This window comes from Globicephala melas, chromosome 2 (assembly GCF_963455315.2).
Source record: "Globicephala melas chromosome 2, mGloMel1.2, whole genome shotgun sequence".
Classification (NCBI taxonomy): Eukaryota; Metazoa; Chordata; class Mammalia; order Artiodactyla; family Delphinidae; genus Globicephala; species Globicephala melas.
The window spans coordinates 58,726,513-58,752,413 of record NC_083315.2 but is presented as its reverse complement, the minus strand read 5'-3'; the positions used below and the strand labels follow the sequence as shown (position 1 = coordinate 58,752,413).

At 38.9% G+C, this 25,901-nt stretch overlaps 1 protein-coding gene across 9 annotated transcripts in view; it reads left to right on the top strand.

The window, feature by feature from the left end:
* Positions 1-25,901, top strand: part of PEAK1 (pseudopodium enriched atypical kinase 1) — a 295,845-nt gene that overhangs the window by 238,312 nt on the left and 31,632 nt on the right. For all 9 annotated transcript variants that reach the window (XR_009562926.2, XM_060293968.2, XM_030874905.3 and 6 more), the window contains one exon: positions 17,360-17,550. Coding sequence is in view for 8 of the 9 variants with exons in the window: in XM_060293968.2 (XP_060149951.1) it covers positions 17,360-17,550 (191 nt within the window). In the remaining variant the exon portion in view is untranslated. The remainder of the gene's footprint in view (positions 1-17,359; positions 17,551-25,901) is intronic.

Sequence of the window (25,901 nt, the reverse complement as noted above, 5' to 3'; positions counted from 1 at the left end):
GGCACATCCCAAATATTTATCTCAAATCCTTGTAACAGCCCTACAAACTGAAAATTAGAGAAATTAGAATTGGCCAGATTCACACAGTTAGTAATTGTCAGAGGGAGAATTCAAACCTTGATCTGTCTCACTGTAAAACTGGTATTCTTCCTATAATGTTGCATTGTTAATGAACATAAAATCAAACAAAATTTTTATATTTTCACTTGTAATCATTCACATAAACATTGATGTTTAGGAAGCCTAAGTTTTTTCTTTCTCATTTGTATTTTAATCAAAATTAATGTACTGCCAATAAAAACAAGGAACTGTTATCCAAGTTTGTATTAACAAATGGGATGATTTCCTTATATCACCTGTCCTTTCTGTTCTTAGCAAAGATATGCCCTGAGTAGTCCATTCATCTGATTCTGAGTCTTCCTCCCTCTTGATTTACAGTGAGCCTTCTCTACCAGGCCTGGCTTCCTCCCAGCAAAGACAGAAAACTCTGATTCAGAGCAGATTCTCTCACCAGCTTTTCTTTAGAAAAGTGTAAATAAAAATGAACACTTAATGCCTTCACTTTTTCTAGCAAAATGCCAGGAAGTTTTATATATATTCTTTACTAAAATAAGCTTTTTACATACCCCCAACTAGTCAAAATGCTAACAAGTCCCTATTTTCCTTAAATCCATGTAATAACAAAGCAAGTAGAATAGTGGAATATATTTCTGGGTAGAATAGGCTTGTCATTGGTAGTTGAAAGTAGTAGTAATAAAACACATGTATCTCAGGTTGCTGTTTTATATAGAAAAGAAGCAATTTAAACAGCATATGGTTGGAGTCACCTATGACGGAATGGCAGATAGTTCTTGCAGATCAACAAATGGCTTTACTCCTCATTAAGTATGGCTGTGGTGTGTTTATCCGCATCCTGGAAGGCAGGGTCAAGGAATAATTTGGCTTCTCCTCCGTGGAGTGAGATTTCTCTACTTTGGCTGCGTGCCACTGTATATAGGCTTGAGGATAGCCTGGGTCCTCGGTATGGCAGACCTCTTACTATACAGCTTATATTTTCACAGATTTGCTTGTATATGGGCCAATCATATCTTCCAACATTTATTAGTTCTTTATAGGTAACATCCATCTATCCAAATGATGCAGCACATTTGCCCCATTGGTTGTCAGATTTAACCATGCATCACAATAAATGGAGGGCTATTAAAACACAAATTGCTGGGCCCTGCCCCCAGAGTTTTTGATTCAGTTGGTCTGAGTTGGGTCCTTTCTAACAAGTTTCCAGGTGATGATGCTGTTGCTAATCCTGGGGCCACACTTTGAGAACCACTGGTCTTCCCACCATTCTTAACATAATGTACTGTAGTCTAAGTAAAGCAAATTTGAGGTGTTAAGCTTTTTGTAGAGGCACACTGGAATTTTCACATTTCATAAGGTCCCAGGCTAAGTAGAAAAGAGGTATTAGCATCAAATAGGTTTTTTTTTTAACTTTTTAAAACTTGAATACTCATGTTGAAAAATATACACCATTTGCTTTTCCAACAGTTACTTCATTTACTTGGATACACCATTAGTATTTACTTGAAGCATCTTTGAGAGGAAAAACATTACTGTCAAATGTCAACATTTATGTTTCCAGCTTGATGGCAGTGTAATCATTAAATTACCATCCCACGGCTGGGAACACATTGCTGGAAGAAATGAAAATGCCAGTTTTTCTATAAGTAAATGAAGATTCCAAATCTAAATGGTATATAAGGAATGAAAAATACTCTACTGAAGGCCAAACTCTAGGCTCTGAAAGATGAGGGACTTTGTAGAGTCTTGCATTATGAGATGAGATTGTTACGAAGTTCATTTATTTGCCTGTTCAGGTGACATAAATGGAATATCTTAACTGTGCTGTATATGTGCCATAGGGATAAATAGGGGGAAAGATTACCACACTGCCGAAATAGTGGGCTTGGGTTTGACTTCAGCTTCAGCTATCTATCTGGTCCTTCAGTGTACAGTGGCTGTAATGATACCTATCACATAGAATTGATTGAGGATATAATAAGAAAATATGTAAAAGACTTAGCACAGGGTCTGGCACATAGTGGGTGCTTGAAAATGATACTAACCCCTCTGCCCTCAATGTGATAAATGCTAAAACAACGTATGTTCAGAGTGGCACAGAAGCGCAAAAATCAGAAGGATTAAATCAGCTTAAAAGACATGAAATCAGGGCCTCCCTGGTGGCGCAGTGGTTGAGAGTCCGCCTGCCGATGCAGGGGACACGGGTTCGTGCCCCGGTCCGGGAAGATCCCACATGCCGTGGAGCGGCTGGGCCCGTGAGCCATGGTCGCTGAGCCTGCGTGTCCGGAGCCTGTGCTCCGCAACGGGAGAGGCCACAACAGTGAGGGGCCCACGCACCGCAAAAAAAAAAAAAAAAAAAAAAAGAAAGAAAAAAAGACATGAAATCAGCTTCTCAGAGATGAAATACAAACCAGATCTTAAAAGACAAATAAGATTTTGCCAGCAGGCTGAGGAAGACACTGTAGGCAAAAGGAAGAATATATGCAGTCATAGATGATGATGACAAACAGAAGCAGGACCGGTGACTGGAAAAGGATAATGAATAGACCAGTGGTTCTTCAAATGTGGTCCATGCAAGGTCAAATAGTGACCATGTAAAAGTCACCATTTTCGTAATAATACTAAGACATTATTTGTCTTTTTCACTGTGTTGACATTTGCACTGATGATGCAAAAACAATAATGGGTAAAACTACTTACACCTGCACAAATCAGAACCATGGCACCATATGGTACTAGTAGCTTTAAAAAACAAACACCAGTTTCACTTAAGAATGTCCTTGATAAAGTACTAAATTTTATTAAATCTCAACCCTTGAATATATGTCTGTTTAAAAATTCTGTGTGCTAAAATGAGAAGTACACAGGGAGTACTTACGCTGCATACCAAAGTATGGCTGTCTCAAGGAAAAACGCTTGTAAAATAGTTTGAGTTTCAAAATTTGAATTACAAAGCTGAACCAGCACCTTTTCCATGGACCACCTTGAAAGAACAAGGGGCAGACCAGCTGTGGTTATACAGACCTGGGTGTTTGGCAGATATTTTCTTAATGAACATAGTGAGCCTATTACTTCAAGGAAAACAACTGACAGTATTTGTTGTCAATAATAAAATTCACGCTTTCAAGCAAAATAAGAACTTTTGCAAACTTGTATCTGCTACCGTGACAGCTTCCTAATACTTAAACATTTTTTCTGATGAGATTGGTGGTGGCATTAGCAAAAAAGATTGTTAAAATTATATAATGAAATGTGTCAACATTTGGAAGATCCACATAACTCAGTGAACCGGTTATTTCCAAATGACCCAATGCAGGATGTGACAGAATTATGCATGAGTAAAAGATCCATGGAAACTGCAAGTTAGACCAAGGGATTTAATGTAACTGAGTACAAAAAGTTCATTGGTATGGTTTTAGATTCCATATTGCAAGTAACTTTTAAGAAACTACCACTTGCCAAGTTCTGATGTAGTACCAAAGAAGAATATCCACGATTACCTAGAAGACTATAAATACTACCTTTCCCACCTACGTATGTGGATGAGACCAGATCTTTTTCATATACTTTAACCAAAGCAACATATCACAGCAGATCAAATGCAGAGGCACATATGAGCATTCAGCTGTCTTCTATTAAGCCAGATATTAAAGAGATTTGAAAAAAAATATTATTTTGGTTAATATTTAAAGTGTTTACTATTTTTTAATGAATTAATGATTTTTTAATTTTTCAGTTTTAATTTCAAATATAATAAATGTCAATAGATATAATCCACATAAGCAAGAGCCCTTACAGTTCTCAATAATTTTTAAGAGAAAAAGTTTGAGAACTGCTGAGAAAAACTGAAGAGCCTTGCATGCTACATTGAAATGTTTGGCCCTTTATTTTATAAATTTTGTAGCAGAAACAGTTTTTAAGGATGAAAGTAGTGTGATTTTCTTTTTTAAATAAAATCTCTACTGGCAGAAGTATTAAAAATGAACTGGAAGGGCAAAATATTGGTGACAGGGATACCAGTCAAAAAAAGAGAGAGGAATTCCCTGGCAGTCCAGTGGTTAGGACTCTGCGCTGTCACTGCTGAGGGCCCGGATTCAATCCCTGGTCAGGGAACTAAGATCTCACAAGCCGTGCGGTGTGGCCAAAAATAAAAAAACAATTTTTTTTAAAGAAAGTAAATAAAAGGAACTATTTTAAGCTAGTCTCCATTAAAAGTGGTAGAAGCAGAGATGGAGAGAAGTAAATAGATTTGGGATTAAAAGGTGGTCCCCCATTAAAAGGTGGTAACAATTCCATGGTCAACATTTTAAACAAGGCACTCAGGAAGAAAGCAAGCCTGAATAACCAGAGGTACATGAGCAAGAGGGTAAGTAAGATTAATCAGGTAGACAGAGGTCACATATATAGGGCCTTCTTCGGTTTGGAGATGTGACTGGTTTTATATTTAAGAAAGAGCACTTAGCTGTTCTAAGAATAGAATGCAGGGGGGAAACATTAAGCAAGGATTATCTTAAATTCTGATGTCCTAAGCATAATTTGTAAAGAAGTCAACTGTTATATCTCCAATCCTGATCTCTTTCCCCCATGATTCACATATAACTTATCCACTTGATATCTCCACTTAAACATCAACTGGACATCTCAGATGAAACGTGTTCAAAACATAACTCTTTATTTTTCCCTACAAATTTATTCAATCCCAAGCCTTCCCTTGATAAATGGTCCCACCATCCATCTAGTCGCTCGGATTAGAAAACTAGGAGTCATCTTTTTTTTTTTTTTTCTTTGCGGTACGTGGGCCTCTCTCTCACTTTTGTGGCCTCTCCCGTTGCGGAGCACAGGCTCCGGACGCGCAGGCTCCTCGGCCATGGCCCACGGGCCTAGCCACTCCGCGGCATGTGGGATCTTCCCGGACCGGGGCACGAACCAGTGGCTCCTGCATCAGCAGGCGGACTCTCAACCACTGTGCCACCAGGGAAGCCCAGGAGTCATCTTTGATTTTTCTCTTCCCTTCATCCCCTACGCCCAAAATATCATAAAGTGTTTTCCTAATTGATCTCCCTGCCTAATCTCTCGCCCCTTCTAATCTAGTCTCTCTGGAACAGTCTTGTACTCTTTCTAAAATGCAGATCCCATTGTTTCAACACAGTGAAGGAAGTCCCTATACAATCTGACCTCTAACTACCAATATAACCTGTCTCCTGCTCACCACCTTGCTCATAAACTTCTCACAATAGGAGTTTTCTTTCTGTTCTTCAAGTGCCAGGCCTAATCCCTTTATATCAGCTGTTCACTCTGTTTGGTATGCTTCTTTCAGATCTTTGCATGGCTGGCTCCTTGTCATTCAGCTCTCGATTTAAATGTCACTCCCTCAGAAGATTCTTCACTGGCTACCCAATCATAGGAAACTCCCCCCACTCTCAGTCACTCGCCATCACATTGCATCATCTTTTTTAATTTTAGATTTAATCACATGTTTATCACTTTTTTTAAAACTATTCCATCTTTATTTCATTCTTCCCTTCTGGATTCAATTTACTTCTTCCCAAAGTATATACCCTTTTAGTAGTCTTTTCAGTAAACTGGTGGTAAATTCTTGATTATTGACTAAAATCGTATTTATTTCATAATTGGTAGGCAATATCTATTGCCAGTCACATACATGTACTTAAAAATTTAGCTCAAGAGACTAAGACTCCACGTCTAACTAAGGGTTAAGACTCCATGCTTCCCCTGCAGGGGGCACGGGTTCAATCCCTGGTCAGGAACTAAGATCCCTCATGCTGCACAGCACAGCCCATAAAAGAAAAACAAAAAAAATTTAGCTCAAAAATTTTCTTTCTAATCAATTAGAAAAATAGTCAATAACTAAGAAAATCACTGTAACTCGCCTAAAATAACTATAACACTCTCAGCCGAAGTTAAGGATATCATTTGCCCCCTGAATGGCCTCTTGACCTTTGACTAACCTTTCTAGCTCCACCATCCCTGAACATCATGTTCCTAATTAGCAAAGACCCCTACCATGTATCCATCCTGGATACCATATAAGTCCAGTTTCTTTAGGACTCCCAGAACCATTTCAGGAATCCAGCTATGCCTTACACTGCTGTCCAAACCTCAGCCAACTTCTCTTCTGGACACGCAGATTAGATTTGGCACACCTTTGCTCCCTTAGGAATGCTAGTCATCTGTATAAGCCTTCTTATACCCTTCCAAGACCATTTTGATCTTCTTAGGGTCCTTAGAACTCAGCTATATTCCTAAATAATCCAGGAGTCAATCCTCGGAGTCCCTCTAATCCACTCCAAGGTTCAGGGGTATAGACCAGGAATTGGCAAACTGTGACCTGTGGGCCAAATCTGACCTTTCACCTGTTTCTATAAATGAAGTTTTACCAGAAAACAGCCACACTCATTTTTTTTTTACATGTTATCTACAGCTGCTTTTGCACCATAACAGCAGGGTTGAATAGTTGCAATAGACACCATATGGCCTGTAAAGCCTAAAATATTTACTATCTGACTCTTCATAGAAAAGTTTGCTGACCCCTGGACTAAGTTATAATATCTGATTTGTCTGTAGTCATCAGGCATGCTAGTGGCCTGTAGCCATTCTGGTCAAACACTAGTCAGGTTTGCTACTCACTAAAATAACCAGAGTCTGAGTCTCTTTATATACATGTGTGTATGCACACAGAGTATGGGAAAAGAAAGTCCAAATACTTCTTAGATTATGGTACAATGTGATGTTCTTCTCTCTGGAAAGTTCAGCTAGAATTTTTTTTTTATGTTTATGCTCCAGTTATACATCTTTTTTTTTTTTTTTGGTATGTACAATCTTTTTTAAAAAAATTTTTTAAGAACACTTTTTTTAATTGAAGTATAGTTGATTTACAATGTTATATTAGTTTCAGATGTGCTCCAGTTATATCTTAATTTGTATTATCTCTACTCTTTGCTAAGACAACCTATCAAAGTCATCTTTTCAGACCAAACTGGCCTTGAAGATCAAATTCCTATTTCTCATAAAGAAAAAAATTGGAGACAGAAGCTGAAAGTAGCAGCTCGTTCTTCTGATCATATGTTCTTTGCTCTAAAGAAACTTCTAGACTATCAGCACATCTACGTTTGCTGACATATTGTTCCTAAAGCTTAGATGAGTTCATAAAGTCCTTACTATTGAATTTTTAAATAATCCTCTTTTAGAGAAAACTGATAAATACCTCACTTTATTGTAATCACAAAATGATGCAGAATGGTTATGGGGTGGTCTTCAGATAGCTTTATGTTCCTTTCTCTTTGGGGAGGTGATTAAAAATCCAGAGAAGTAAACTGACTTGTTTAGAGTCTCATAATGAATGTATTACAAAGTAAAGAATCAAACTGAGAATTCCTCTACTTATTTGGTCCGTTTTGTTTCTTTGTTCACCTAATGAATCTGAAATTAAATACCTGTATCTTATTATATAATTTGTAATTTTCATTCACGTTACCTCAGTTGTCCCAGTATCTCTGACGGTGCATTCTTCCTATTATAGGAAATTGAGAAACAGAGAGGCTCATCGACAGTCCCAGGGCCACTCTGCAAGTAGGTGTCAGAGCCAGACTCTGACTTTAGAGATGTTTGGCCTGTTAGTAATTTTTGTTGCACTCTTTTGGTGGTCATTGAGTCTGTTGGTATCTACCATGTCTTTTATAAAGGCAGCCTAAGTTCAAGAAGGCATGTCTGTGACCACTAAGGGCCACAGTGATGCATACTGATTCATTGACCTGTCGAGCACTCTTAAAGTACTCAACATTGGCACAGTTGTTCACTCTCTTCGAAGCACTTTATGTGAAATTCCTCGTTAATACGTACTCCTGTAAATGTCGCTACACCCATTTTATAGATGAATAATGGGAGACATGGACAGAGTAGCATCGGTGGCAGAGCTGGGATTAAATTTGAGTTTCTAATTTCTAGGCCTTTATTCAAACCTCTAGGCCACAGTTTCAGTCAGTGATTATTTAATATAACTGCAATAGAATATTGATTAGAGTCATCAGGTAATATTTAAAGGTTTAACCCAGGACAAGCAGTTTATCCTCATATGGTACCTCTATAATGGTGATTTGTTAATAGCAGGGAGAAAGGCTTGCCTGAAAAGAGCAAAGTGATGATAGCAGTGCACACTGATCCGCTCCCCACACCAACTGCTAGTTATCATAGAGTGAAACAGCCTCAAGAATCAGCCGTTGGCCTTTCTGTGCTGCTGGCACATGAAGCTCCACTCTGCATCAGAGAAGATGTTCTGTTCCTCTGACTTCCTAGTTGGGGAGAGGAACCCCTCTTTGGATGCTCCACATTGGAACCTGTCCCTATTCCATTCTCCATCGTGATATAGGCAGAAATTTTGCTGGGAGGAATGTAGATACAGATCCTGGTGCTACTTTCTAGTGCCTTGCTGCCCAGATCCCACCTGATTTGATTTATTCAACACCCATTTACTGAGTGCTTTCTGTGATCCTCAGTCCCTGCTGCCTTAGCTTGGGCTCCATAACAAAATACCACAGACATATGGCTTAAACAGCAGAAATTTATTTTCTCACAGTCTGGAGGCCAAAAGTCCAAGATTAAGTTTCCAGCTGATTTGGTTTCTGGTGAGGGCTCTCTTTCTGACTCGATGGCCACTTTCTCATTATGTCCTCACTTTCCTCCATAATGTGTACAGAGAGAGAAACCACGCTCTCTGGTGCCTTTTCTTAAAAGGACACAAATCCTGTCTGACAGGGCCCCATCCTTATGACCTCATTTAATATTATTTCCTTAGAGGCCCCATCTCCAACTACAGCCACACTGGGGGTTAGAGTTTCCACATAGGAATCTGAAGGGGACACAAACAGTCTATAACATCTGCCATGGGTGTTCAGAGAAGGAAGATTCCCCATGGACAGTAAGACATCATGGGTAATGTGAGATTTGAATAGTCTTTAATGACTGGCTGAGTTTGGAATAGATGGAAAGAAGAAGGGAGGCAACTCTAGGAAGGGAAAGTAGGTACAGCAGAAATGTAGAATATGGTGTGTCCAAGGGACAGGGAGTTATGTAAATACATTGTCTGGAGCTGAAGGATTGTGTCTCAGAAAGTCTGGAATAAAGATAAAAACATATGTTGCAGCCTCATGGTGAAGGGCTTTGAAGTCCTACACGTAGTCTGGACCTGACCTCAACAGGTCACAAGGATCAATGGCTGATATAGAACAGAGGAACAGCAGAACAAAAGAGAGATTTTAAGAAGAGTCCCCTGGTAGGGTGGGTAGAAGGTACCGGTGCTGTGGTCTGTCTTGGAGCAGCTTTTTCATCATAGGGGCCTGCCTTTTGTGTTCACCTCTGTCCTCTGTTGATACAAAGAACTGGGATAGTACTGCACGTTGGAAGACTTATTGCTGGTGTCACAGTTGCCATTTCCTATTTTCAGAGTGGTCTTCATCCAGCCAGGCCTTCTAATAAAAATCATAAATGTCATACTAGGCCATATCCTCATTTCCTAACATTTTGTAAGTTTGTATAATTGTATTCTAAGAATAAACCTCAGAAGGTAAGGATTGGTCCCAAAGCACTCCCTCCCTTTTTTAATAGCCCATTATGAATCTCTTATCTGTGACTACTTAAATTATTTTATTTCCCCTGTTCAGCCATATTGCTTCTGAGCAATGATGCTCCTTCACTTAAAATTTTCTTCCTCACTTCTTATACTTTACTCCTTTTATACTTAATTTCCCTCTTCTCTCTGCAGAGAGAGAGGCAGTAAAAAATAGTTTCTCAAATTGTGGCCCTAGGAACAACTGCATCAGAATCACCTGGGGTGTTTATATAAATGCAGATCCCTGGATCATACCACAGAGCTGTAGAATCAACCCCTGGGGGTGAGGGCCGCAAATCTGCATCTTTAACAAGGTAACTCTTAGACATGTTAAAGTCTGATAACAATTGGCATAATATATTAGAACATAGGCTTTGAAGTCACTCAGAACTGGATTTGAATCCTGCTTTCACCACTTATTAGCTGTGTCATCTGGGACAAGTTTCTTGAGCTCTGCTTCTTAGTTTCCTCATCTATAAACTGAGAGACAGAATAATGTATCTGTTTAGAGCACAGACTAGAGCTGAAGTGCTGGGTTTGAATCTCAGCTCCACCAGGTATTAGCTGTGTTACCTGAGGCAAATAACTTAACCACTCTGGGCTTAATATTTCTTCATTTGTAAAACAGAGATAATAACCTTGTATGACTTAAAAGAATTAATGTTAAGTGTTAAACAGGAGGGGAGGGGAAGGGATTTTTATACCCCTAGGGTATATTTGGCAATGTCTGGAGACTATTTGGTTGTCACAACTGGGGAAGCAGAGAGTAATTCCAACACCTATTGGATAGAAGGTAAGAGATGTTAGTGTGATTCTACTACGCACAGGAAGGCCCTCCACGACAATTATCTGGTCCAAAATGTCAGTAGTGCCACTGTTGAGAGACATGGCTTAGAACAGGGACATAATAAGCACTGTGTAAGTTTTGGCTACTATTATCATTTGCTATTATGGGAATAACAACCCTTACTCAGAGTATTATTGTTAGGAGATATATATTTAAGCACACAGTACCTAGCAGTCAGCAGATGTGGAGGTAGTGGTGGTGATTATTATTAGGAAGCCAAACATCTATAAACACAGTCTTTCTATACCAGAGCAGTTCCCATGTAAAGAAATCCTTTTGCAATGTAAACAATGACTTTGTTTAGAATTTTTCAAAAGAATCCATCTGTAATCATTAATACCCCACATTTCAATAATAGCTTTTTTCTTTTCAAAACACTTTTACTTCTTCATCTTCATAATCAAGCATTTATTCTTGAATCTTTACAATGCACCAGGCTTACCTAATGGTATCAGTGTGGTGGAAAGAATACGGATGTTAGAGTTGCATAGTATTGAATTCAGATCCTGACTCTGTCACCTAAGTACACACATAACCTTAGACAATTCATTTCACTTTTTTCAGTCTTGGTTTCCCCATCTGTAAAGTGAGAATAATCGCCTTTACCTCTTGAGGTGTTTTTGTGAGTTAAACAGAATAGTGTGCAGCTTGTGCAGCGTAGAGTAGGAATAGGTTCTGAGCAGTGTTTGTTCCTGTTCCCTCCCTATATCCATTCCTTCAGCGAGCGTGCCATGTTCTGGAGAGTTTAGTATACATAATCATCTCGCTTCCCCGACTCAAAGGGCAAACGGGCAGTTGAGGGAGATAAGAGGACATTGGGGAAAGGTGCAGTGACTCACTTCTCCAGAGCTTCTGGGCATGCGGGAAAAGTCCAGGACCCGAAAATGACTGTTCCATATCGTCCTTAGGTTAGTCCTGTTAGAGAGGCCAGTTGATAGTTTCTTCTCATACTTGCCTTTCCAGGAAGTAAACATCAATATCTGACCCCATTCTTTAGAAGTGAGCTAAGGCCAAATGGTGACGCTGAGAATCTCCTTCCACACCTCTGTTATTGAGAAAAGCAGCCCTATTTTGTTGCTCTTTTCCAAGATTAATTTATCTTTTCTGTTAATTTGTACAGATGCCATTCTGAATTTTTATTTCATAGGATTTTAAAACTGTAATTTTTCTTAGTATTATGAAGGTGACAGTGATTTACAGTGGCCTGTGTTTTTATCTACTTTGCTGTCTTGCAGTCTAGTGCCTTGGAGACACTTGTAATTTGCTAAAGAAAAAATTTGTTAAAGAAAAAAAACCACATTTGTTAAAGAAAAAAAAATTGAAACTGTGCAGTGTCTGGAAATTAGTCTATTCAAGACCTTGCACATGGCTGCCAGTCTTCCCTATCCCAAGACCTAGCCACTTCATTCACACCAGGAAGAGCTACCTTTGTCTGACCAGACTATGTTAGACGTATTAGCAAGAACTCATCAGATCTCAGTTAAAGGTTAATCTCAGTCCAGGATAAGAAGTTTGAAGTTTTCAGTTAAAGACGACAGAAGGCTTAGTGGAAAATTGGAGACACTAAGATAGTGATCAATGGACACAACACTTTTCTACCTGAGAATGCCAGTAATTGGAAAGTGTAGCGAAATCAAGTAGATGACCTGGAAACTAAGATAGGATTAAGAAATGTCATATTGGTGGGAGGTCCTAGAGGTAGGGAGACAGAAGGAAATGGAGTTTTTCCCCCTTTCAGTAAATAAATAGTGTGGGATTCGATAACTTTGATCTTTCCTCCTCGTGTTGATTCACATCCCGTTTCTGCAAAGGTCCATCATCCCCAGCAACTCCAGAAATAAGCAGCTTTGGAAACCAGTAATAAAACCATGAAATGCTGTTTCTGATTGCTTTGATCTGATCTTTAGGGGTAAAAGGAGGTTTTAAAAATCACGCATTTGCTTATTGGCTGACCTGGACAACTAAAGACAGATGCAGCTGCTGAAGAGAGCTGGCAAATGAGAATTTAGGATACCATTTGCCCCAAGAGGCAGATGGTCTCTATAGAAGCCTGATTTCATTTACTGTCCCTTCTGAAGCTGAATGAAGGTGGTTGAATTTGAAGAAAAAGTTGAACTGAAATTGTGGAAATACTTGGATACATAAAGGCCTTTAATCCTTTCTAATGTGGCATTTGATTTGCCTTTTTAAAAAGTATACTCAGACATTAACAGAATTTCTACCAAAATCTGTCTTGAATGAATTTGCCAGGGGGAAAAAAAAAGGATTATTTCATTTGATGGTGTAATGATTAATCCTACTACCTGGGTAAGCCAAGTGAGCTTCCCGCAGATTGCTTCTGCGGCTTTGAATTATGTATGACTATTGCAGACTGTTGAGATATAAACTTACCAAGGGCTTCATTTGTATTACAGACAAATCTGTAACAATGTTACCATTTCCTTTGAATACCTTAAGTTCATCCTCCATGTTCAGAAAATGAGATGTGTCTTTGTGGAGATAGTGACGTGATTTTTTTTGTGTCAGGTCAGGCATTACCAAATCTCAATTAAAAACTGGTCATTAATGAAACATTGGTCAAAGAGTTTGAGGTAAAAAGAAATGCGTGCTATCTCCCATTCTGAAAGTAGAACAAATGCTGAGGGTCAGGAAAAGAGAGACAAAGTCAGGGTTTGACCCAGCCTGATGATCAAGGACCTAGATGTCAATGCCATAGTTACTACAGATATCCTACATTGCATTACAGAACTAGGGATTGTTTCAACATGAATTTAAATAGCAGGAATAGAAAAGCCATAACTTCCTCTCTGTGGGCCATTTATCAGTTAACAGTTCTGTTTTATAATAATGAATATCAACTTGTACTTATCCTGAAAAAAATCATTACCTTCATCATTATTTGCTACTTCAAGACATGTGCTAAGATATATTGTATTAGAAATCCTAGTAGATTTCTTGTAATTTCATTTTAAAGAATTTTTTTTTTAACCATCTATCTCATGGGCGAAATGGGGGACATTTCATTTTCTCCTTTAACTCCCTCCTGATGTTGTCATCTAGTTTGTACAGAAGATCAAAGTAATAGGGAAACAGAATCTGGCTTCTCTGATTCCTGTTTTGGTGTTTTCTCCATTACATCAAACATTTCCCAATGAAAGGTCAGTGGTGAACCACTTTGTTAGGAGATAAAGCCTGTATTTGGAAAGTGTCATATTACTATTTGGGAGGGTTTTCTGATTTTATATCTAAATATGAAACATTAAAAAAGTCAATGGTCAAAAATTATATTCCCTTATAAAATTAATATGCCTAAGATAAATTAATTATAGGATTTTACTTCCTTTTTTCTTCCTGGACAATTTGTTTATTCATAGTGACTGAATCACCTTCTCTGATGCTGTTCTTGATTCTTTTTCATTTTTTAGTCACAGCATGTTACCACATCTAAGCTTGAACTCTCAAAACCTCTTCCTTTCCCCTTTCCTCTCTCTTTTACCATTTTAATCATACAAAGAGCTTTTCTTCCCTCAAGCATCGACATGACATATCATTGATGCATTTTTAAAGTTCTTCCTTTTAGACACTGCTGTCACTGTAAATGCAGGTTAAACATCTTAGTATCCATTTGCAAATCCATGTGATTTAACTTTCATCAACTCTTTTGCATAGTTCTTCATAGATGACAATTGTTTTAACTGGTGATTTAATATACCAGTGCACTTATTTAAAATGTGCTTGTGAAAACTGACCTTTGTAGAGAATATAGGTTGTGCTGCCCTGGTCCTCAAAGAGTTAATAAAACTAGCTTTCACTTTGCTTAGTTTCCCAAAGGTAATTTGGCTCATTTCCCAGACCAAACCCCTCAGGTAAAGGTCAAGGTGCAGTGGGTTATATTAAGGTGCAGGATTCGAGCCTCTTATATCTTGCCCGACTTGTAGTCCTCCGGAACTCAGTGGGAGCTGTGGTTCATCAGAGCTTCAGAACATGATTAACAGACTGAAGAAGGCCCTGTAGAATTTCCTTTAATGGGGAATTGTATGAGTGAGTACAGTGGGTGAGTCTTTAATATTTCTTGCTTTTTAGCATCCATATTTTGTTTTGAGAACCCCTTAAGAGTACAGAGCTATGTTTCATGTATGTGGGAACAGGCCCAGGGAATTCCTCACTGGTTAATAGCAGCAACTCTTTCTTGTAGTTTTTACAATAGGCTTAATATAAATAGCCCATTCCCTGGGAGGAAAACAGACAAGCAAGGGTGGAGTCATGGTTTCTGAACCCGCCTTCACCAATCATTTTTGACAAATGGAAAAGAGAGCTTCCTTTTAGTAATAACGATGAGATTGGGGGAAGTAAGAGAAAAGGCAAGAGCAAGGCTGCAGAGATTAGGAGCCTAAAAACACCTTTTTAGAAACCTCTCAAGTTGACTCGAGAATAAGAAGAGAGCGTCTGGAGGTTTAATGTTTTTCCTGTCAAAGGGGGATGATGTTTTTTAATCACTATATTTATTGCTTTGAAATTTAAAATGGCTTAAATTAACTTTTGCCCAGCAAAGATCATTTTCCCTCTCCCGAAGCACGTTGATAACTTCTCAGTGACACTAAGTGGCGTCTAAGAGGGTCTCAGAAGTGTCACTTTGCTTTCTTCGCTAACGCGTGGAAGTAGAGCCCCTTGTTACCTTGAATTTATGATGTTCCATATTATGAGAAACTAGCTTTGTTTTGGGTTGATAACCTAAGGCGGCCCATTAAGAAGAGTCAGCATGCTTTAGCATGTGAGGCCTCCTTTACATAAACCACCCTGCTGACTGCTAGTGAACTGATCCCTTCCCACCTCACCCTATCCCCAAGAGCCAGATTCCATAATGGTACCTCCCACTCATTGCTTACTCTCAGTATAGAGAGACCTCTGGCTCTGCCAGCTTTGAAAGAATATTTTTGAAGTTGTGTATCCAGCAGACTTCAAGGCTTATTTTTCTGTTCTGGCACATGCATAATTTCCATAATGAAAAATTGATAAGAAAGTACTCCTCCTTCAGATCTACTCCCTCAAATCCACAGGTGATATATGTTCTGCTGACACATGATCAAACAAAGTACCTCTTTTAAAGAAACTTGTAAATGTCACCATGACTCACTGCCATTTGAAAATCCAGAAATAACATGTCACAGTATATAAGATGTTTCCTTTCATTCTTCCTCTTTGCCCATTAAAACAAAACAAAACAAAAAAACAGGAAGAAGAGCTAGCTGGTGAGTGTGTGACAGTCTAGGAATACTTTTAGTAGACCCAGAAACCATTAAAGGTGCTTGATTTTGGATTTGTTTCATTGAACCAGCCCAATGAGATTTTCTAACTAGGCCGGTTTTCTCCACCAACATTTAATAATCATTACACCCCCTTGTACTCTATAGCAACAGAATTGGAAGTTCAGGCAGAGTGGGATGTGGGGAAGACTGGAAGAGATAGCTATAAGCAAATGAGCAGGCAGCAGTGAAACAAGATCGGGAAACACAAAGCACTATGGATGACCATCCTCTGGTATGTGGCCAGTGGGATGCTTCAGATTCATTTTAATAGATGGGATTAACTAGAGGTTAGAACTTTCTTTTCCATTTGCCTTGCCTGCTGCATGCATACAGGCAAAAGGTTGATGCTTCACTGTGCTCCTAGCAACAAGGCTTCCAGGCCTCAGTTTACCTAAAATAATTGCTTTACTTCCTTTTTTAAATCTCAACTTTACTCCTGATCCTTTACTAAATAGTTTCGTAAATACTTTAGTGTGTAGTAAATATTATATACTAAATAAAGTAAATACTGTAAAGTATTTCATATTTATTATAGTATTATAGCACAGTTCACCCTTTTTATTTGCGAGTTCCACATCTGCAGATTCAACCAACCATGGATTAAAAATATTAGGGGGGCTTCCCCGGTGGCGCAGTGGTTGAGAGTCCGCCTGCCGATGCAGGGGACACTGGTTCGTGCCCCGGTCCGGGAAGATCCCACATGCCGCGGAGCAGCTGGGTCCATGAGCCATGGCCCATGAGCCTGCGTGTCGGAGATTGTGCTCCGCAAGGGAGAGGCCCCAACAGTGAGAGGCCCGCGTACCGCAAAAAAAAAAAAGAAAAAAAAGAAAAGAAAAATATTAGGGGAAAAGAAATTCCAGAAAATTCCAAAAAGCAAAAATTGAATTCGCAGTGCACCGGCAACTGCTTACATAGCATTTACATTGTATTGGGTATTATAAGTAATCTAGAGATGATTTAAAGTATATGGGAGGATGTGTGTAGGTTATATGCAAATGCCATTTTATATAAGGGACTTGAGCATCTGTGGATTTTGGTATCCTGTGGGTGGTCCTAGAACCGGCCCCCTTCAGATACCAAGGGATGACTGTACTATAGTATGGTAAATGTAGTAAATATGCTAAATACTTTCTTAAATACTTTAGTGTATTACTCTTTGACAAGTTAAGCATTCAGTTCCCTCTACCCCTACTACCTAAAAAAAAGTTCCACTCCTTACCTGTTATTCTCAAACTTCCCTCTGAGCCTACTATAGCTCCTCTACCAAACTGAATTCTCAATATGTATGAATCAAGTACGTATCAAGTATCCCAATATATATATGATAGAAGTATCTGCCTGCATGAAAGACTGCCTTATATTCAGACAAGTATGTTGGGGTTTATGACCCATTGCTGTGACTATAGGGCCAGTTATTTACATTTATGGCAATATGTGCCTTCCACAAATCTAAATTTTAGCAAAAACCTTTGAATGCCAGTGTGATGGTGGTCTGATTTGTTTCAGTCACGTGACCCGTGAAGTGACAGAGGATTTTTCTCCTCGGGATCCAAGCACTGTTGTGAAGCAAGATGGTGGGAGCTGTACTTCAGTCACATCGGCATTGCCGCTGCCTGAACTGGAAAGGGAAGAGGAAAAGGGAGACATTTCAGGTCCTATGGACCCGAATCCCTGTAGTGCAACATACAGCAACTTAGGTAAGTGCAAATGCCAGGTAAAGAGTATTTAAAGTTTGTCTTTTTATGTACCAGCCTAATGCTTATTTCCCTGGAAAGATGGTTTTTATTGTTCCATGGGACAAAAGTTGGAAATTGGAGTTATAAATTTTAACTCACATCAGAAAAAGTCCTGTATTTAATTTGTACTAGGCATATATTAAACACCTGTTACCATGAGTCCTGTGCCATGTGCTAGGATTCTGACATAGTCCCTGCCTTGAGAGACTCACCTGGAGGGAAAGAGATGAGCTAGTTAATTATTTCAGTATAATATGATGAGTGCAGTGATAGAGAATACACATGGAATTTTTTTGTTTTGCTTTTTTGGCCATGCCATGCAGCTAGCGGGATCCTAGTTCCCCGACCAGGGATTGAACCTGGGCCCGCAGCAGTGAAAGCGCAGAGTCCCAACCAATGGACTGCCAGGGAATTCCCCACACAGAATATTTTTATATTACACAGGGAAGGGTGTCAAAAGATGCCTTCCAGGGGACTTCCCTGGCAGTCCAGTGGTTAAGACTCTGCGCTGCCGCTGCAGGGGGTGTGGGTTCGATCCCTGGTCAGGGAACTAAGATCCCGCATGCCGCACGATGCAGCCACACACACACACAAATAATTAATTAAATAAAATTAAAATTTTTTTAAGAAGGAAGAAAGATGCCTTCCTGGAGATAATTTCTGAACTTATTTAGCTGGTTGACAGAGGGAAAGAAGAGTAACAACATGAGCAAAGAAGAGGCAACACATGAGCAAAAAGTATGGAGATGCAAAACGGCTTGGTACGTGTGGATAACACAACCATTTAGTGTTGCTGAGGTGTGCCCTGGAGAGTTAGGCAAGATCATGCATTTCAGGCTAAAACCTTGGATTTTTTTTGCTGTTTGTGGTAGTGAACCACTAAAGGGTAAAGGGTTTTAAGCAGAGGTATGATATGATTAGATTTGTGTTTTAGGGACTTCCCTGGAAGTCCAGTGGTTAAGACTTCGCCTTCCAGGACCTCCCTGGTGGCACAGTGGTTAAGAATCCACCTGCCAATGCAGGGGACATGGGTTCAAGGCCTGTTCCGGGAAGATCCCACATGCCGCAGAACAACTAAGCTGGTGCGCCACAACTACTGAGCCTGCGCTCTAGAGCCCACGAGCCACAACTACCGAAGCCTGCACGTCTAGAGCCCGTGCTCCTCAACAAGAGAAGCCACCTCAATGAGAAGCCCAGGCACCACAACTAAGAGTAGCCCCTGCTCACTGCAACTAGAGAAAGCCCGCGAGCAGCAACCAAGACCCAATGCAGCCATAAATAAATAAATAAGTTTATTTAAAAGAAGAAAAAAAGACTTCACCTTCCAATGCAGGGGGTGTGGGTTCGATCCCGGTCAGGGAGCTAAGATCCCACATGCCTCGCGACCAAAAAACCAAAACATAAACCAGAAGCAATATCGTAATAAATTCAATATGGTCCACATCAAAAAAAAGAAAATCTAAAAACAGATTTGTGTTTTAGAACGTCCACTGCAGGCTGCCTTGTGAGGATGAATTAGAGGCAAATTATTTGGTAGCAGGAAATCTGGTAGTTGGATACTATTGCAGAACCACATAAAGGGATGAGAAAGAAAGGCCTCAACTAAGATAGTGGGGAAGGGGAACAGTGAACAGATTTAAGGGAGATTTGACAGGTAAATTACCTCAGTGATTAATTGGATATGAATGATGTAAAGAATCTATAATAATAGGGAGTGTCGGGGGGAGGGAGATGCAAGAGGGAAGAGATATGGGAACATATGTATATGTATAACTGATTTACTTTGTTATAAAGCAGAAACTAACACACCATTGTAAAGCAATTATACTCCAATAAAGATGTTAAAAAAAAAAAAGAATCTATAATATATCCCAGATTTCTGGCTTGGGGCTAGCAGATTTGAGGAGGGAAGATCCCAGTTATTGGAGGTGTTTAGGCAGAGCCTGAGGAATCATCTCTCAGAGATGCTGTGAAGGCGAATCCTGCACTACACAGAGGGTTGAACTAAATTATCTCTAATGTACTTATTAATGCAAAGATTATTCAATTTTGAAATCATCTTCACTCTTCTTCCTTGACTGCCCAGTGACATCTGATCTGTCTCTCCCTTGAGGGTCACTGAGTTTCCTTCTGAAAAGCAAAGCTTGGGGCTGGACAAGGATTTCTTAGTGCTCTTCTCCCATGAAGTCAAGAGAGAGATGAGTAGCATGAGCTGCACTGCCACATGCGTAGTCCTAGTAAGATTCTTATGGACCACTGACCAATTCTCACATCTGTCTGGAAACCAGTGGCATATAATATCAAAGCGTTCTTCTACCTAGTGTCTCACCTCCTTTCTTTGTCTTTTTCCTCTGTCAGGTTATTGTAAGGCTAAATCATTCTATGATCAGCTAGTGTACTTGGAAATAAGGGCATCCTTAAGAGGACCAAAAGGTTAGGTAAAACTATTGGAGAAATGCTCTACTATGTCCTTTTTTTTTTTTTTTGCGGTACGCGGGCCCCTCACCACTGCGCCGCGGAGCGCAGGCTCAGCGGCCACGGCTCACAGGCCCAGCTGCTCCGCGGCACGCGGGATCCTCCCGGACCGGGGCATGAACCCGCGTCCCCTGCATCGGCAGGCGGACCCGCAACCACTGCGCCACCAGGGAAGCCCTCTACTATGTCCTTTTGGGAAACTCAATCATAACAACCCACATGCAGTTGAAAATACATTCCATAAGGAGAAGACTTCCATTCTAAGTTCCTGAAGCCTTCTGTGATTTGTGGGTAGGGGAGAGTAAACCCTTGCAGTTTACCCAAGCAACCATCTTCGATACCATTTTCCAGTTGGAATAGATTTTATAGTCAAGTGGTTTATTGAACTTTTTCCATTCTTTTACATTTTATGAGACATATTATGAGATGAAAATTTTATTTTTTTTTTATTTAGTATATGTCCTCAGATAGCATATATATCAGGAATTATATTTCAGACATTCCTACTGCACTGAAATTTCTTTCATGACATCCTCAGTAAAATATATACAAATTTTTACTGATTGTATGTTATCTTATGGCATCTTTTCTTTAAAAATATCCATTTGCCCACATCAGTTAAAGTTAACTGTTTTATCTTATTATCGTCCCAGTTATGTAGATTGTTAGAAAAAAATAGAGCATTGCTTTCAAGAATACGCTAAGTGCCTTACATATTAACTCATTTAATCCTCACAACAACCTTAGGAATTATTATCCCCATTTTTCAGATGAGGAAAGTACATCAGAGTGCCGTGCCCAGAGTCACAGAACCTGTAAGAACTGAACCAAGATTGGAACCCAGTTGGTCTATATTACTAGACTATAATGATTGCAACCACTAAATTCTTAGAAGATACTGAAGGGCTGCAGCTGTCTCCCCCTTTTTTTTTAAGTCATCTACTTTGAGACACAAAATTTAAGACTTTTTTTTAAAAAGATTATGATAGAGTACAAAAATACCAAGTTACAGATGCCCCATCAGAAAAATAGCTTTCTTTCTACCTGTTGCTTTACTTTTAAAAGTATGTGATACTCATAAAATGTTGCCTAACTTTCCTTAAGTGCTTAAGTGGTGATAACTTGACTCCATAGGATATGATACATGGTTAGTTGCTTCTTTGGAAAGGTTTTACTATGTGAGTAAAATAATAACTGAATAATAGATAGGATTGGCTCCATCAGTTCTACAAACTGATAGGTGTTATTTTTTGTTTTGTTGTTGTTATTTTTCCTAATGGAACAAGTATTTCAGGTGGCATTTGGAACTTACCTTTTTTAATATTTTCAATAAATCATTTGCATGAAGTTTTAAACTATCCCTTGGAGTAATTTCTTATAATTTAATGACCTGGTAGCTTTAAAAAAAAAAAATGTGTTTTAAGACCAAAAGGAAACAAAACCTAATATAATAGCTTCAGATCCTTTTAAATATTCTAGAACCATTCCACAAACACATGTTACATATTTCTTTTTCATTTTCTTTCCTAATTTCTTCTTTTTTTATTTTTTTTATTATTTTTTATTTTATTTGTTTTTGTGTGTGTGTGTATAGTCCTCTATCTCTAGAAGTATACTCTTCTATCTCTACGTGTAAAGTCTTCTATGTCTAGGAGTATACAGTTCTATCTTTAGATGTAAAGTCTTCTATGTCTAGGAGTATACTTTTCTATTTCTAGGTGTAAATTCTTCTATGTCTACGAGTATACTCTTCTATCTTGGTGTATAGTCTTCTATCTCTAGAAGTATAATCTTCTATCTCTATGTATAATGTCTTCTGTCTCTAGAAGTATAATCTTCTATCTCTAGGTATAATGCCTTCTATCTCTAGGAGTACACTCTTTTGTCTCTACCTGTATAGTGTTCTATCTCTAGAAGTATAATTTTCTATCTGTAGGTGTAAAGTCTTCTATGTCTAGGAGTATACTGCTCTATCTATAGGTGTAAAGTCTTCTATCTTTAACAGTATACTTTTCTATTTTTAGTTGTAAAGTCTTCTATCTCTAGGATATACTCATTTATGTCTAGGTGTATAGTTACATATTTCTTTTTCATTTTCTTTCCTAAATTCTTCTTTTTTTAAAAAAATGAGTCAGAGGGCGGATGGACTGATAGAAGAAACTGAAGGAGGGAAGTTAAGGGTTACCATAATTTTTGCTGTGGAATTTATTTCTGAAAATTGCATTGTGAAGTGGGCTTAGGAAGCAGTGTTATATAGTAGGAAAAAAACGTAGTTTGGGGGATCAGACAAGTTTAGGTTTATACGACAGCTGTATCACTGCCCACCTACATGATTGTGGGTCAGTTATTTACCATCTCTGAGCTTCAGTTTCCTCATCTGACATGAGGGAATAGTAGCATCTGCTTTGTAGGGCTGATGGCAAAGGAAGTACTTGATACATAGAAGTGCTTAATAATTGTGAAGTTCCTTTATTTCTACACCAAAATATACTGTTGCTTTCTTTTTTCAACATGTTTGATGTGCTAGCCAGAAAATGTAGCATAAAGCAGAAATAATTTTGAATGTTTATTAGAAATGTTGAATAAGCAGAGCAACAAAATCCAAGTCCAAAAAGTTGTGGACTGCCTATACAACTGATGACTGAGAGAGTGAAACATGATAGAGGAGACAGGACACCAAGGTGGCCAACAGGGACCAGAGGAGATATAACAAATAACAGCGAAGTACTGTGACAGACCCAGTCCCCCAAGGTCTGCTAGTTATAGCGAAACAAAGGGACATGGTTTGCATTTGTTTTGTAGTTCCCACATTTCTTAGATAGTTCTGAAAACTAATAAGTCAAAAAAAAAAAAAAACTGGATTGGAATAGGCCTTGATTACCGTATGTCAGAATCTCCCGTTAGACCTCTACCTTTGAGACAGCTTCCTTTCTCTGCTATGGTATAACAAGAGCTGTTGTGATTCAGCCATTCCCACGAAAAGCTACCGACTTATGCGAACCATCCGTTTGTTTTTCACCTTAGAGATCCCTCTCCAGGGTTAATTCAGCTGCCTTTTTTCTTGTCCTTAACATAAGTAAAGCAAACTTTATTTTGTTTATAACAGAATTAATTATAGATTTTAGAGCTACAGTATACAGTATGGTAGCCACTAGCCACATCTGGCTATTTAAATTTAAATTCATTGAAATGTAAATAAAAATTCAGTTCTTCAGTCTGACTAGCAACATTTCAAGCGCTCAGTAGCCACATGTGGCTAATAGCTACTGTATTCAACATGCAGAGATACAGAACATTTCTGTCATCACAGAAAGTTCTGTTGGACAGCACTGCTTTAAAGACTTGCTTATTTGGGGGATTTGTATTGTTTTCTGTGGGCACAAAAATCATTATTGGTTTTTATGCGCTTGACAACTGCTTAGGAAGGTTGCCCCTTATAGAGTGATGGTTTTCCTCTGGGTGATGGTGATATGTGATGATCACTGAACAAACTCTGATCTATAGCACTTTAATACACCCGAAACTGAATTTAGCAGGGTATCTGCCACCAAAATGATTTCCTAAAGAAGTGATAGAAAGTTTTTTTAATCAGACCTTCAGCATTTCCCCACGTTTCTTATGTCTGTCTCAAATGTCTAGAATATCGCTAGATTTTTATGTGGCACACCTGACCACTTTATCAGCCTGCTGAAATCAGGATCTTGTAATGACTTCTACTCTGTTGGAAATTGGTTGGTGACTTCAGCTCTCCTTCACTCACTTTTTAACCGAGTACTCTAGACGTTACTTTTTAGAAAGATCTATCTAGTCTCCCTTTACTGGACAGAATTTTGGCTTGTTCCTCTTTCTTTGTGCCTACAACCTAGCACGTTATCTAAAACACACAGAAGGTGCTGAGAACGTGTTTGGATGAATGTGCCAAAAATGACTTAGCATTTGACTATGTAAGTTTCCGGTTAGGGAAACTGAGCTCTCCTGAGGAAAGTTCATACAGGAAAATTTCAAGTCCTAGTTTGTGTGTTCCATTTATCAACTGGCTTTTTTTTCTAAAATGAGACTTAATCAGGGGGTTCCTAATTAAGGAATTATGTAAGCCATACTTCAGTTTCCTTTCCACGTGAAACTGTCCACATTTCTCATCTTACTTACCTAGAGCATCTCCTCAAGGCTGCACTGTTCAAACACTGAAAGAAAACACCTGAAAGTCTTCTATCTCCAGAACTTCCTTTGGCAATGTATTGACCATCGGTGTTAAATTTTAAAGAATAGATAAACTTAAAGGAATGTCATTACATTGCCAGCCTTGATGGTTGTAATTATGGAGTAATGTCATCATAAATGGCAGCTTTAAAAAAAATCATTCTGAAAAGTATATCATTCATTCATTTACTCAACAAATAATTATTGAGGAATAACAGTTCTGTGCCACACAGTGCAAAGTTAACTATTTGAACCAAAGATGAAAGAATTGCACATTTTTAGATTATCTGGATGTTTTTTAAAAAAGTGAGAGTGACAGCTCTGAACATTTGTTTGTGCATTTGTTGTACTTCCTAAAAATGTAATTATCTCTATTTAAAAAGAAACTATAGACTGTGTTCCTATCTTTTAAGTTAGCTTCATTCACATTTAAAAATAGTTTCCCATGTACTGGAATTTGTTGGCAGAGTGCAATATTCAAATTACATAGATAACATACCCCCAAATAAATAATCTCTGTTCTTGGAGAGGTTCTCATTAATGAGATCTTTAAAAATTGAGTCTGTCAGCTGCTACACCACTGACATTCTTTAAATTGGTCCACGTATCTCTTTATTTGAGGCTAAGCCTGAGCCTGAAGTGGTCTTAAAGCTTCGTTTTATCATTTGGCATGAAGTTGATGTCCCCTGTGGTTTGCCAGCTGGTGCTTACATTTAACTGTGGTGGGACCTAGCACAGTAATAATGCCCAGATAGATTAAGACCCTTCCTCCTAAGTTGCTGATGCCCACTGCCAGGGGGTGATACAGTGAGTGCTGGGGGCAGCCAAGGAGAGGCCTACTTATTTGACAAGGCTGGTGCACAGTGTGCTATGTGGCATCTATATTTATAAACTCCAGTGCATCTTTCCCAGTTTGGTGATGATCATCTCTTCTGTTGTCCTCTCCCTTCCCGTTCTCATCTGTGTTACTTGTCATGAGCCCTGGGAAAAGATTAAGGGTGAATATTGAAATTACAATTTAAATAGAAAAATATATTCCATTTATTTTGGCTTTAACACTTTCGTTTGTTGAGTGCCAGCTATCTCCTGGGAACCAGGCTAGGCACTGGGAATACTAGTGCTATCTTCAAGGACTTCTGCTCTTTGGGAAAGACAGGCATGGGGGCTGGCCTCTTAGGAGCTCATGTGATAGTTGCTGTGATGCAGGTATTTAAAGGTTCAATAAAAGCCTCTGCCTTGAGGCGTCTAGGAGAGGGTCACTAAGTTTTCAAGCTTGAAAGAGGAGTAGTTGTTTGCCAGATTGACAAGCAAGGGAGAACATTCCAGGTAGAGGGAAGAGTATGTACAAAGGCCTAAAGCTTGATAGAAAAATGAATGTTCAGTTAACTACCAGTAATTAATTAAAGGTAGCTTAAGTGCAGAGTGAAAGAGGCAGAGTTGGCAAAATGGGGCAGAGTGGGAAAGCAAGGCCAGATCATAAATGGTATGTATGTATCACAATGAGTGTATCTTTTACCTATAGGAAATGGAGAGCCACTGAAGAATTTTGGATAGAGGGACATGATCGGGATTTTTTAAAGATCATTCTGGAAGCTACCTACAGAATGACTGGAGGCAGGGAGACTGACCAGGAGACC